This window comes from Xiphias gladius, chromosome 11 (genome assembly GCF_016859285.1).
Source record: "Xiphias gladius isolate SHS-SW01 ecotype Sanya breed wild chromosome 11, ASM1685928v1, whole genome shotgun sequence".
Lineage (NCBI taxonomy): Eukaryota > Metazoa > Chordata > Actinopteri > Istiophoriformes > Xiphiidae > Xiphias > Xiphias gladius.
In genome coordinates this window covers 8,891,595-8,906,971 of record NC_053410.1, presented here as the reverse complement: position 1 = coordinate 8,906,971, position 15,377 = coordinate 8,891,595, and the positions used below count along the sequence as shown (strand labels likewise).

The window sequence follows — 15,377 nt, the reverse complement described above, 5'->3', positions numbered from 1 at the left end:
CTTGATTGCTTGGCAGCCTCATTAGGGGTCAATTAGTCTGTAGGAGGTGGCCTCGATGATTAACTGATGACAATCAGCGCTATTCATGTGGACTATACTTCTGTAGCTCCAATGAAAACTGTTAACAATGTGTGTATTATCCAGAGTGAGGGGGGCACGGTTTGTGGAAAAAACCTTTTGCTGATGATTTCTTTAACCTAACCTTTTATCAATGACGTGAGGAACACAAGTAAAATTCCATTCATCTCCACTGCATTGGGGTGGAGGTAGACATCCCGAAACACAACTCAATACTTACCCATAATATCTGCATGGCCAGTTACAACCAAAGGTCAGACAGAACATATATTTTTTTTGTACTGTGGTTTGAACCAACCCTTTAAAGTGTAATTTAACACCAATGCATCACTACAGTAGATTTCACACTGAAATCATCATTGGCATCAACATCAGTGAGAGGTTAAGCCACTGGAAGTCAGCAGAAACAAGACTCCCAGCTGCTGTTACATTACTCTTTAAATATTGTTATTTGATACAATGTTAAATAACAATACTCAGACATTGCAACAATGTGAAAGGGGTCTTGTGTAGTGATGAAACTACAGACAATTATCACCTGAATCTGCAGCTCCCGTCGGCTTTACAGAGCTTTGTGGCGAGATTCAGCTCGTTGTTAAGCTGTCCAGCCGGAAACGCCACTGTTTTGGGTCACTCTCACTGCTCTCATAGCGTCATTTTTTGGCCGCAGCAGTAAGGCCCGTTTAAGAGACTGGCTGGGGAACATGGTGGAGAATTTAGCATCTTAAGAGCCAGATAGTTCCCTCAGGAGTTGGTTGGAAACCAAAAACAGAGCTAAAGGAGAGTGTATTTTGGACTTACATTTGGAAAGGTGGCCAGAAACACCAAACCAAAAGAATGATAATGTTGCTCTGTAACTTAAAAGGTGAAAATGTGTCAATGCTGTGCTCACAGCTTGTTTCCACAGCCCCGAAATAGCCGAAAAAAAGAAAAAAAAAAATCAGTTTTTGCGGGTTTGAAGGCAAAATTAGTAGAAATTGAACATTTCCAATTTTGGCTCCCGTCTGTACACACAAGGATCCAACCTGGAGGCCCTAGGATGAGTTTCCACTGGGATTGCCTTTTTGTAGTGAAAACACGGTCTCCAGCTTCGAGAGCATCTCTTAGTTAGAGGAGGATCATTTGGTAGGTTGCATTTAATTTTGAAATTTTTCTGTCATGATATGACATCGGTCCCTTCATGTCCCCGTGGTCATGGGGGAATGTAGGGTCTCTGTAAATATAACTATGAAGAGTACGGTCTAGAGCTGCTCTGTATGAAAAGTGCCCCTGCGATAACTTCTGTTATGATTTGCCGCTATATAAATAAAATTGAAAATTGAAATTGAAATTGAAATGTCATACCTAACACACAGTTATACGGAGAAGTCTCCAAAAGAGCTTTTTTGAACTTGTAAAAAATCTGTTTTGAGTAGGCTTTCGCAAATGCTTATTGAAATCGGTTTGAGTATTTGAGCATTTTAATAATATTTTCACCCATGTTATAAGAGTCCTATCATAACTTTGAAGGCCCTACACATTGTCATAGGTGTTTTCACTTATTCTGACTGAGAGCTCTGCCTGAATCTGAGCAGAGCTAGAAATTTCATTAGGACACCAAAGCCCATGCACTAATATTAGTGGTAAGGGTGTAAGCCATCCCACCCAAGGCTGTTCGGGACTTTTCAACTCTTTTGTCTTTCACAATTTTGCTGCAAAAAAGCACTGAATGACAAAAACACATTTATTATCTATGTGGCCTTGTTCTGTTCTGCAGTTTTTTTTTGTTTTTTTTTACAGGCTGAGGTAAAGTACTTTCAGAGGCTGTCACCTTATCCATCAGCTGCGTGTGGATCACATGGTTGTGTGACACGCATATGATTTAGCGAGATGCATCTGCCGCACATGTCAACGACTGGGTGTGAAGCTTGCCACGGGCCACAAATGGGGGTCGGTGAGGGTTTCAATTCCACCTTTCTACAATGCAAGATCCGATAGCTATATTATAATGTTACCACTAAAGACATCTTACCTTTAAATACTTTTGAATTCTTATACAGAAAAGCTCTCAAGTCGAATTCAAGTCAAATGACTGCATTTCAGTCATGGCTTTGTTGTTGTCACAGTCCTGTTTTTAGTTGTGCACTGTGTCCCTGCATGGCTCAGGGGTCATTATAAGACACAATGTAAGGTGAAACCTCAGTTTACATATGGACACCACAAGTGTCTGATATTTACAGATAACAATAAAAGATCACAAATGTAGCCTGACATTAAGCAACAGGATGTCTCTTAAGCCTATTTTTGTAAATAAGCTTATAAGTACTGTTTAGTTTAGTTGTCTTTGAGTGAGGTCTGTCACCTTAGCTTAAAGTGAAACTGTGGAGATTTTGACCACTGGTGGCGCTGTGTTTACCACAAGTTCCACCGGTACAAAGAAACACGTGCGCTCCACAAGCATGGGGTTGATGTTATACACGTTACATCGGACTGCAGAGGGTGTTAACATACGTTACATGAACGGTTAGTAGCGGGAATGTGCAGTAAAAGGTAGAAATGCAGGAGGAAAAGACCAAAGACGACAGCTGAACTAACAGTGCGTTTTAAAAAAGGCTTTGCAAATGTTTTATGAGTAGGGAAATAAATTCAGTATTATTGCAACGCCTTAAGGGACTATTGGAAAAATGTCAGCATCTTGAGCTTGGAAGCTACTTATTTTTAACAGAAACCCTGTGTTACAAACTGAGACTGCTGTATTTGAAAGGCATGGAAGTTTACCAGACAGGGAGGGTCTTTTAATAATAAGTCAGGGGGTACCTTAAAAGTCCTATCTTTTGCAAACAACCAGGGATTCCAATTATTAGCAAGTATGCTGACATGTTTTCGATTATATCAAAGATAATCACAAATTAACAGAACCTAAATTGACAATCCTACGATCCAGAGGTTACAATTTCTCAAGAAACAGAGAAAAGCAAACTCATCCTTTATTTAAGACGCTACAGGATTTATTACTTAAAAAATTAATTTAACCAGTTGTTATCAATCAATTGCCTTCTATGGGTTTAACGAGTTGTTTTGATTAAAAAATAAATTAATATACATTAAGTTAAAAGTTAAGTCCAGTTAAAAGACTACCAGACTGGAATAACACTGAATAACACAGCCTGATACGTGTTGTGACAGTGTGAAAAAAAGACCAAAGGAAACTGATTATAGACAGGTTATATTTATAATAATGTAGGCGGAACATGGCAGAGACTGTCCAGGGCCGTGTGGTTTCAAAGCACAGGAGCAGGCCGGAATAAGCGAGTTAGCTGACTAAGTGATGACGTTAAGCTGTGGTCGCCAAGAAAATAAAGCAGTCGAGCCAGGTTGATGTCAGAATCAACAAAACCACAAATTAAAAAAAACAGAGTGTTTGAATGTCTGCTTGTGAATTTGTGTTGCTCAAAAATGGCCAAACACACACATACTGTTTCAGACTCATCCAAATCTTTACTTTTGAGTCTTTCCTGTAAAACAACCCATGGTTATGTTTTATTGTTAGGCGACATCTAGTGGCCGTGGTAATTAACCTAACCATAACGTGGCGTTCCACAACCTCAACCACGTGTTTATTATTGTTACCATGACGACGAAGGTATGGTACGCCTGCCGCCGGTGCGCTCCTATGAGTCATATCCGAAGGGAGGCAAAAAAAATTACCTATGTGGTCCATTAGGTTGGAGGACTTGTTGTAACTTTTGCATTTGACTGACCTATAGATAGGGGCTTTTTAGCCTAGATTAGAGAAAATTTGTTTGATTTGAATGAAAACAGAAAATATTGTCAATCAAATCACCCTGGAAGACTTGTGCCTGTAATCCTTTAAGTTTCAGCCCTCGGCTCCGTTGCTTTGTGTGGTCTTGGCTCTGTCTCACACAACACAAACTTCCCAAATACATCTCAGTATCGAAAGCAAATCCAACCATTGTTTGGTTTTTGGGAAACCATGTGCAAAGGCTTAGTCAGCAGTATGTAGTCTGAGCTGGCCAAAAGCCTGAGGTCCTGGCGTAAATAATGTCATTCTTGTGAGCTGTCAGCATTTCGAGGCATCGCCCCAAACCTCTTTCAACAAGTACAGTATCGGTCAGAAGGCAGAGCAATTAGATATTTCACCAACGCTTAAACCCTGACCTCGATTCCATTGTTTTCAGCGGCAAACTTCTCCAGTGCACCCCGAGACCGTAGGCCTGTACAACCACACATACAGCAATATCTTTGCAGCACAACTAATGACACCCAACAAGACAAGCTCCGAACAGCCAAAAAAGTCTCCAGAACATTAGGCTTAAAGCATTGGCATTAAACCTAAGAGAACAATGACAGGCAAAGAATTGGCAGAATCAGCGTTCTTGTCCGACACTGTTGCAAGCTCTCAACACGGGTGTGTCATGACCAAATGGCAGTGACCCAGAGCCACCATATTGCCACAGAAACTCAACAGATACACAGTACCATTGTCGCATGCTTCCTACAAAATACATGCAGACAGAACTGACAAACCTCTCCATTATCTGTGAAAGCATATAATCGTTCAAAAGCGCAATTGATTTGGATTATATTCTGAATACTGTATTTACGTTGCTAAGTGTTTAAAAAGATGTTTACTTCATTATGAGCAGGCTTGTTCACTTTCTGGACAGTATGCGTAGAGCAACCAACATAACGCCACACACATGATGGCTGTTCCGATTTTTTGTTTTCAAGTATAAAATGTAAAAATTATTTCTACGAAATTCCCTGAAGCAAACTCGGGCAAATTATGTCATCTCATCTCCTGATGAAAAATGGCTTTCTTGCGATTTCAGTCTTACATTGTACCGCATTCTTTTAGTGTGAAATCTACTGTAGTGATTTCAGCAGGGTGGTGTTTGATATAAATCTGTGTGAACATTTGCTGATAAAAGCCAGACTGACAGCAATTCACCTCCTCTAAACTCAACACATTCATGTGTGTGCATGCCCGCGTGTGTGTGTGTGTGTGTATAAGTTGCTTTATTCAAGATGTAAAAACAAACCTAAGCTTATTTACTTATGGAAAGTTAATGAGACCACATTCCAGTGTGTTTAAATTAAACTTATCTTTAGCAAGACTTATTTTCTGAACAAATATGCTCAAAGTATTTTAACTTAGGGAATTTTTAAATCACTATTTTCTTTCGGATGACTACAGGAGCTCTCTTAATTCCACCATCCCTGCCTCCTTCCTTCCCTCCACCTTTTAGGCCTCAGGTAAGTTTACGTGTGATAAAACATCATACTGAGGACAAACTAAACATCTGGACGGACCACGTACACGCACGTGAAATTAAGAAATACAAAATATTAGTGCTGAAACAAAGTCATTATGATACGTCGTCTGGGAACCATGAATTTCTGTACAAAATTTTGTGGCAATCTAGCAGACGTTGAGATATTTTACGCAATAATTGAAAAATTTTAACCTAACCTGCTGTTGACGCTTGAAGAAATGTCAGTTGATCACCAAAGTCATTAGGATTCATCCTCGCGGAACTGCGAAGGATGTTTTTTCTATTTTGACATTTTATAGACTAAACGATTAACAAAATAATCAAGAAGTAATAATAAACAGATTGGTGTGGTCCTACAAAATACAGTCTGCTCTTGTTTTCTTCCCTGCTCTTGCTGTGCCCTCAGTAAATCTCCTTGATTCATCAGTATTCATAACCTTGCGTGCCCGGGGGCATCTGGCTTTAAACACAGACGCGGTTTTCATGAGCCAGTCCTGGTCACCTGGTTTGGCTCCTCTGCATCATATTACCTCGCTACACGCCGCCGTCCCTGTCTGGTTTTCAGATAGAACTTTCTAATTATAGTCGTCGCATTATCTCAGGACACAGGGTCCCGGGGGGAGATCAGGTGTTTGAGAGAGACCCGAAAAGGGACGGTACAACCGGGTTAAGGTGGAGGCATCGCTGAAGGCTGATTTCAAGGCTGTAGGAGGACAGCAGCCTTGTAGGAGCCACAGAACAGCTTATCACGGTGAGAATAGCAGCTTTCTCAGAGCCCCGGGACTGCTGATAAACAAGCAGCTTCAAGAGTCATCAAACACACTCCAACAACATTGTACCAAGCACACTGTGGGGAGGGCAGTTTGAAATAGTGTGTGTGTGTGTGTGTGTGTGTGTTTACATGATACAGTAGTGGTTTTTAGCTCAGTGGGGTCTATTCTCAGAGCTCTTTCATGCTGTCCCCTGCTGTGGAGTGTGTAAGGAGGATCTATATTCTCCCACTGTCACCTGCTGCGATGCCTCAGCTCAGAGACCGAATACAAGTCTCAGCCTCTGAGTCCAAAGCCAGGTCAGCTTTCAACTTCCTCTGCAGCTATCACAACATGCTACTGGCAGAGAGAGAGATCCAAGTGTAGACCGTTAAGGCAGCAGCGCACATGCATTCAGACGGTCTGACATCACATACCAAGCAAGACAGCAGTCCCACATCCGCGGACACACTTGGGCCGGCCACGTCCGAGCAGCGCACTGCGACTTGGTGACCATTTGACCTTGTCACTGTCTCTGCTGGAGCTCAACACCAGCTCAACAGAATCGGCTGTGAACTAAACATCTGCATTACGTCGGTTGCTCAGCAGACAACAACTACGTGCACGTTGTGGGCATCCCATACAACCAATTTAGTCGCCCCCCCCCCTCCCGTCCCCCGGGAGCTCAGTGTTTTTGGCAGGCGGTGTCGGCACAGCCTCAACACCGCCTCTTACTTTCTAGCGCCGACTTTAGAGAAACACAGACTTACCCTCATGCAACCGGCCGGCGATGCCCTCGCGCGTCGGGTCGTGGGCAAAAACGTTGACGCGTGCGGTCGTCTGCAGCAACACTCACCTCAACGCTCCGCATCCGTGCAGTTGGCACGGAGAGACGGGGCTTGGGGGAGGGGGGGGGGGTCTGACTGGTCCAGCTTCCAACAAACAGCAGCTGGTTACTTTGGATTTTTACAAAAAAAAAAAAAACCCAGCAGATTATAAGAGTTCAAATCCAGATACTGAGTCAGAGAGGGAGGACGCAGTTACCCTAGTCAGAGTAAGAAAACGGGGGCACAGCCACACGGCTCCTGATCCAGTAAAGGGGACTCATCTGTGCATTCATCTGTTTTGTTAATGCGTCCTGCCTCATGTTTCAGGTTATCCTTGACTTTCCTCGGTGTCAAACAACACCACCAGAGAAACGTTTTGTCGTGCTTCAGTTGCTATGAGCAGATGCTGCAGGAAAACCACTGACATGGACTGCCAGTGGACACTTTTGCAGATACTTTTTTGCATAAACATTTCGTGACTCGAAGTCATTTTGAGTCGACGGGGTCGGTCAGAGAGAACACAGACAGTGCCTCAACCAGCAGACAAAAAGCTCGTTAAAACAAGACTCAGTTTGTGAAACACATCACTAGCAATACAGTATTGTATGCAGTACAGCCTTGCTTTTCAAACAGTGCTTCAATAAATAAAAGACAGCGAGATGTATATCAATATTTATTGGGAACCTTTGACAGCTGGGAGAAGTTTTGCCGATCAAAACATAACACCTTCACGACAGGCCGGTAAGGATGAAGGCGTTGGATCTTCTCCTCATGTCCACCAGTGAAGTCTGGTGGTCGAGGCTGGATCCCATTCTTGTGGTAGGATCTGTGGACAATCTGATGATCATTGTAGTAATGAGAGAGGAAACGAGTTGTGCAAAACATTAAAAAAAAAAATGGAAGTATGGAAGTGGACAGATAAGAGCTTCCTCATTGATTTTTCCTTACAAAAAAAAAAAAAACTTCCTTTTGGGGGATCTCACAGTAAATGTGGACTTCCTCAAGGGGTCCACTATAAGATAGAAAGGCTATATTTTACAAGCTTGTATCCTATTTTTCGTTTTTGTTCCTAGTTAAAATAATTTAGTGAACCGCACTGTATAAATAAGGTAACAAGATGACAAGTGAGGCTTCACTTGAGCCAGTAATCAGATCTGTGGAGGACAAGTGTGCGTGACTATGTGAGGAAACAACTGTGTTGGACATCCTGCCACAGCCAAAACTGCAACCGCAGTGTCACTCATTCTCACTGCTTTTAATAGCCAAGCACCTCACTGCATGATAGGCCCAGCATGTGATTTATATTTGCAGGGATTAGCAATAGAAAGCAAACCAGAAGGCAAATGCATCACCTGGCCTTCCTCGAGCTTTTTCCACGAAACAAGCTGTCTTTGAGTTTACACCATGGATCTGAAACATCCACGGCAAGAATGTGATTAGGTGGACTTCATAATAAAGACTAACATATGTTTGCTGTCCTCCTCCACGCCGAAACCCAACCTGTGAGGATGATCCCTGTCAGATCTCCTCCTCCTTCCATCTCCTTTGCACCGGATTCCTCTGGACTACCTCCATCCGCACTTGGGTGTACATTTGGATCCCCTCCAGATACTTCAAGCTGGCTCGGTCCTGTGCAGAAACTTCACTGGGCGCGTTTCTGAGTAACTCAATGACCCGGTTACGCAACTGAGGGCTAGTGGAATTCCTTACGATTGCTGAATGCCAGCCAAATTCTTCGTGACAGCTTGTATGTGCAAAATGCCACTTTTCACACACACACGCAGAAAAACTGCCAGTGTAACCCCTCTTCACCTATGCCGCCTGACCTACATAAAGAAAATCCCTTCAGTTCCCTTGAGTAAGTTTCACATAATTTAACTCCATAGAAGATTAACCTCTTGCCCTGTTTTTTTCTCTCTCTCTCTCTCTTTTTTTTTTAAAAGTGCGGGGCAATTTGTTCAAATAGTTTTAGTCTGGGTCAAATACAGAAGAATATATGGTACATTAGTCTAACAATGTGCCGTAGCTCAGACTAGTTTGGTCAACAATTTAGAAGTGCATTGAGCAGGTCAGCTGAGGATCTCGTAAACAAATCATCTGTTTACATTTGAGTCACTGAGTCATCATTAGACATGAGCTGATGTGGGAAACTGTTCCAAGCATCCAGGGTCGTTTGCTGGTGATCCTGTGTCCTTAGGGGTGGTTGCATAACCAGATTAAGGTAGTTGGTCTTAGGTTTTAGGGTCACCGAGGACTGATCAGCTTTTTAGCTCTACAATCTAAAATCTAAATCGCCTGAAGCAGCCTCCCAAACACAGAGATTCCTGAATGAGCTCCTGGTCTGGAGTTCGAGGCTACCCGGGAGCGATCCAAACGGAGCATTTCAAACCTCCGCGGTCCTTCGATTAGACCACAAAGTCATGGCGGAATGGCTCGAAACGTGGTGATTGTGTGAATGTAAATTTGCAGCTGCTATTCTATGAAACTGAGACATAATTATCAGCTGAAACAGAGTCTTAGAACAACACAGAACCTACTGCCTGAGGAGTGAGAGCTCTGGACAAAACGCAGAGCCTATGGATAAAACCCTTGCAGGAGCAGCTTCTTCCAAATGGAAAGCTTAATGAAATAATTTTGACATGCGACAATCTTCATCTTGGCTCCCCTTGTACCAAATTTGCAAACAGATTTGCAAGATGTGCAAAATGTCATGATAATAAATTTGTTAATAAAAAAAATAAACCCTTTCTCTTTTTAATAAGATTACTTCATGTAAGAAAGTAGTAGTTTGTGTAGACTCTGAGGGGCCCTCACTGACTTGCTGGATAGATACATACATAGCGGCTTCTGCAGTGCCACCTACTGGCGAATCATATTCCTCTCAGACCAGACCAGCATTTAAAAGGTTCAGTCAATCAAACTTTATTTGTGTGGTACCTTTCCTACAGGTTAGTGCAGTTCAAAGTGCTTTACGCATGACTGACGAGCTGAATATAAGACAGTACAAATGCATATAGGGAAACAATTTGAGACAAATGCGCACAAGAAATAAAAACGACCAAAAGGTAATAATAAAAGCAAATAAAAAAGATTTAAGAAATAATAATAATTGAAAATACATAAAGTCAGACTAAAAGGTAAATTTTATGTTTGTTTTTAAAGATATCAACACTTTCAGCTGAAGATTATAAACATTTAATGACTATAACTATAACTCCTCCAGTGGACACCCATAAATGTAGGCTTCCCTATAAACAGATAATGACAATATAGTAAAACACATTTTTAATAATATATTTCTCTATAGGAGAAGTTAGAATCATTCACAAATACTGTAAATTAATTAACACTCAAAATTTAGCTGTTAGCTGCGTACAACTAGGGATGAAATGAACTTTGTCTGAATCAGCTAGATTTTGTGATTATGTAATACTTTTGGACCACAGTCTCAGATGACCATCAGACTTCAGGAATAAAGAAATGATGCCAAAACCTTGGTTTTCATTCTTTTTTTATTCACAGCCTGGGTTGTGGACCCTCCTGTTATTGTGGGGTCATTGTGACGCTTTAAAATCTCTATTAAAAAAAAGATATATTCCCCCAAAAATTCACAGGCACAAACGATGATGCCATGTTTTCCAAAATCCTTTGGAGACTTTGAACTAAAAACGGTTTGAGGTCAGTTTGACCAAGGTCATAAAATGTCTGTAAACATGTTTGCATTGTTTTAGTGATACTATAAGTTATCCGCTACTGGAGGAAAACCCTCACTCTGTCTGTCCCTCCATCAGACCAGTTGTAGCCACTCACATTCATGTTGTATAACCACCACAGGTCCAATTAGTAGTCTTAAATCAGCACTGAAATGCATTGTGGAAGATCCGATCCCAAACAGCAAATTAAGCCCAAAATGTAATGGGGGATTTCATCACTTTCAGAGTCACATTCACAGACGCATGCGACTCCTCTGCAGCATGAATGAAAATAGGTCTCCAAACCACACTGAAAGCTGCCAAATAACAAACTGCCTAATAAAGAGGATTTTCTGACATCAAACAACCCTGTTACCAAATATTAGCCAAAATAAAATAACTAATAAAACACAACTGTCACAGTAACTTCTGGTGGATATCAAAGATCTAATAAAAAATGGTAAATGGGGGTTTGTAGTAACATACTCACAGCAAATTATTACAAAACTCTAGAGTTGGGTAATAACTCTACAGTGCTTTTTAGCCACATTTAGCTAATTGTTTTGGTTTTATGCCCAAAAATTAACTGGTTAAGTCTCCTTGTGCTCTTCAACCTCGCTTTCTGCAAACCGCAGACAAAGTTTGCAACTAGCTTGTGAATAAAGTGAAACACAGCAGTTAAAGAACCTGATATTTCCCTCAGGAGTCAATGGACACCAAAACAGAAGTTAATCAGAGAGTGAATATCGGACCTAAATTAATCAGATGACCAGAAACATGGCTCGTCAAATAAACGCTGAGGGTTGGTGAATGTGTAAATGTTTTCTTACACGTTCTCCATATCAATTTTATAAAGCAAAAAGGTTTTGTTTCTGTTTTCCCACCAATAGAAAAAAAAGAAACAACAATGCATCTTGAAATACTCAAATACAAATTCAGTTAATTAGTTCTAATTATTTAGTGTAGCCTTGAGAGCCATTTCTCAGTAGAGAGCAGGTCAGCTGAACATGCAAAAATGTAAAATTTGACCAGAGGCAAGCAAACAATTCAACATATATGAAGAATATAATTTCCAATAATAAATCAGCAATGAATTAATATATATATGGTCTAAACTGAGCTGTTCCTTCAAAAAAAACATCAAATTTTCCCTATAATTAGTATCAAATAACATACTTCTTTACAGGAAACTTCCAAGGAATTTATTAGCAAATTATGGTCCTGTTAAATAAAGCTTTATTTAGAATAGAATAGAGCAGAATATAATCTCATTGAACAATTAAGCAGCTGTGAATGTGTTCAGTTTTTTTTATTTGTATGAGACAACCTGCTGAATAAAACTTCACTTGATAAATTATGGTTTATTCCAGTTTGTTCTTGGTTAAATTCTGTATATGACAAGTCTCGGCTTAACCAACAAAACAACACACAGATTTGACATCGTTCATATGACAGGATGTCAAATAAAAGGGCTAATGACAAAGACACGGTTTATTATCTTGTTTTTAACAGCAGTATTATTCCTCAAAATTCTGGCGCCTTACTGGAAGAAAGCACATTCCTGTGAGTTGTTAATGAGCAATGATTTCCCATCAGAAAAAAGGTCATGTCAACAATGAAGAGGAACATATTGTAAACCTCGAGGCTATTATTTCTCAAACTGCTAACAGTGAAATTTTGTTCTCTAGTGAAAGATAAAACTAAAAATATTTCCCTTTTATTCCCACTCACAAACTTAAGACTAAATTCTATTTATCAAAATTCTTACTACTTAAAGGGAGTCTTAAATTAAAAAGAACTCATACTATGATTGGTCAGGATGAATAATGTTAGGGGGAAAACTATCTATGATTTTAAATTGGGTAGTTGGTATTTGCAAATTTGCATTTGATAAGATGTTACACGACTTTTTCTTTTGTTTGCATTTATCAGGGGTGCAAACAACACAAATAAAACTGGCATTGGTTTTGTTATCAAGTCCCACGCATCTGCATTGTCTGCTCTTGTCAGTGTTTTACTAAATTCTCCTTGTGATTTTTTTTATGATGAAAACCAGCTGCAGAATGTGTTTCCGGCTCCAGTTTGTTTTTCCATTTCTAACGGGATATTAAGGATTTTACACAAACAAACAAACAAACAAATTTTATTTTGAAAAAAAATAAAAGCATCTATCTCAGTATAAGAAGTTTTTAGAAGAATGAAGAATATGGCAGATGTGGGGTAAATTGTTATCTCTGATTGGCTATCCTCCTCTTAGCATACATGTTAATAATCATGTGATCACTTAAGAGTTGCTCTTAAATGTTAGTTAGTAAGTCCTTTGATAAATGTCTCTTAGTGCTCACACTCAGCCAGGAAATGTTTTACTCCTATGTTGGCTCTTTAAAACATTTTTTAGTGTAAATCTTGGAAGCTTGATAGATATGGGCTCTGCTGGGTGATAAAAAAAAAAAAATAAAAATCAGTGTTTCTGAGCGTGAGTCCCTAAGTGATATTTTAGGTGTGCGCTCTGTAGAAATCCTTTGCCGCAGACATCACACCGGTGCGGTCTCTCTCCTGTGTGGCTTCTCATGTGCTTCCTCAGATGTCCGCTGTGGGTAAAACTTTTACAACAGTAAGAGCAACAGAAAGGCTTCTCGCCTGTGTGAATCCTCATATGTATCTTTAAATCTCCTTTTCGGCTGCACTCTTTCCCACAAACGTGGCAGCGATGCAGTTTCACGCCGGTGTGGCTGGCCATGTGTTCGGCCAGGGCGGTGGTGCTGTTGCAGTGTTTACCACACACGTGACAACATTTTGAGCCCTTGTGTGATTTAAGGTGCACGTCAAGGCTTTCGGTGGACTCTAAGGTCATTCCACACACAGCACAGAGAAAACCTGTGTCCTTTGAATGCATGCGAAAAGCATGATTTGTCAAGTGATGATTGGAGGAGAAAGATTTATCGCACAAATAGCAATGATAGTCAGGTGCAACTGAATTCAAATGAGACTCTCTGGAGGTGATAATGGAACTCTGGCTTTGTTCTGTCTGTGTTTGGTTTGACATAAAACTTGCAGCAGGTCTTTCATTTTCCCTACTATCTTGAATCCTCTCATTGTGGATCTGAGTTTGTGAAGGCGGAGAGGAAGCAAAAGGTAGCATGAACTGTACAGTTTTAGCTTCTCGCAACTCCTGAAACTGCTCCTCACTTTCACTGTTTTGAGTCTGAGGTTTTGTGTCCTCCTGCGTCTCCCAGACAGATGAATGAGGTAGGTATAAGACATCAACATCCTTAAACTCTCGAACCTGTTCTTGCTCTTGTGGCCGACTGGACCAGAGCTCCTGAACTTCCTCTTTAATGTGTCGAGGCTCTGGGTCCGTTTGATCGACGCCAGGCCTCGGCTCCTGCTCACAGTGCTGCTGCTCGGGGGGAGTTTCCTCTTTACAGATGGACGGCTGAGAGAGGTCTAGGAAAAAAGTAAAGAACTTCAAAACCTGTGCATCTTTCATTTTCTTATTTCTTTATCAGTTTTAATAACAAAGTAGTGATTAGGTTGTGGGTGCTGCCGGACAGAAGTGGGCTATAATAACAATATCTCGATTAGGGCTCATTTCTGAGATTCATTCAGTTAGAATGAAATCGTTGAAAATGAGTTTTTAGACTGTCAGTCTTATAAATACATCAAGTTGGCTCTGGTTACTTGTGGTGGGTTTTTATCATCAAAGTTACAGTTTATAGAATAAACGATGTATCAATTATTATTTTAAAAAAAAAGAGGTTCATCACGATTCTTCAAACAGCAGCATTGTTGATTCAGGGGAATGAAAAAACAAAACTGACATTAACTTTAAGTAATGCTACAGAAAATAAACACACCTAATGTAGAGCTGACAAACGTTTAACTTAGGCTAAAATTATTCTAGTCAACTCTGACAATGCCAGATGTAAATTTAATAATAATAATACTAATAATGATGATGATGCTAAACAGACCTTTTTTGTGGTTTGATACAAATTCCAGCAGCAGACCTCTGAGCCTCTCAATTTCCTGTTTAGAGCTGGAAGCTTCTTCTTCATATTTTTCTATTGTTCTTTCAAAAACCTGAAATATTTCCTCGGCTGCAGCTGTCAGTCGCTCCTTTACGAAAGCCCTGAGAAGCACTGGAGCAGACATCTTAATATCCCCGGACAGGAGGTTCGACGGACTCTGCTTTCGGTGGTGTTAGCTGTCGAGCTAGGGAAGTAGCGGTAAACAAACCACAGGACGCATGTCGGATCTCTGCTGCCCCCTGCAGGACCAAGGCGGCCGTGGACGACCGCTAAACGCGGAGGAGGAATAACCTCATTACCCCGAATTAATGGTGTGGGAGGAAGTATTCAGAGCTTTTGTTGGAGTAAAAGTACTAATACCACTCAGTAAAAATGTATAGAAAATGTTACCCAAGTAATAGTGTGTAAGTATTACCAGGAAAATGTTGTACTCAAAGCAGAAGAATGATCCCTGAGGATTATATTGTAGTATTGTGATTCATTTTCATTGATGATTATTTTCTTGATTCACTGATTGACTTGTAAATTATAAAAAAAAAATTTTGTTTGGTAAAAATTTAGAAAACTGTGAGAAATGCCGTCACAACTACCCAGAGCCCAAGGTGAAACCTTCACAATGCTTGATTTTTTTCAAAACCAATAGTCCGAACCATAAATTATTATTTTTTTAAATAAAATTGTTAAATGCAAAAGCAGCAAACTGTCACATTTAAGACGCTGGAGT

At 40.4% G+C, this 15,377-nt stretch overlaps 1 protein-coding gene across 1 annotated transcript; it reads right to left on the bottom strand.

The window, feature by feature from the left end:
- Positions 1-11,968: 11,968 nt before the first annotated feature.
- On the bottom strand, positions 11,969-14,879 carry LOC120796143 (zinc finger protein 45-like). The gene is made up of 2 exons (XM_040138570.1): positions 14,597-14,879; positions 11,969-14,069 (listed from the first exon to the last, which is right to left on the bottom strand). Exons 1-2 carry the CDS (start codon positions 14,775-14,777, stop codon positions 13,084-13,086), a joined length of 1,167 nt encoding a protein of 388 aa, XP_039994504.1. The 5' UTR covers positions 14,778-14,879; the 3' UTR covers positions 11,969-13,083.
- Positions 14,880-15,377: the final 498 nt, after the last annotated feature.

Excerpts from the sequence above, each read along its gene's own strand:
- LOC120796143 (XM_040138570.1), bottom strand. The coding sequence starts at position 14,777 with ATGTCTGCTCCAGTGCTTCTCAGGGCTTTCGTAAAGGAGCGACTGACA. Across the intron at positions 14,070-14,596 it reads TGTATCAAACCACAAAAAAG|ACCTCTCTCAGCCGTCCATC; the intron begins GTCTGTTTAGCA and ends CTTTTTTCCTAG.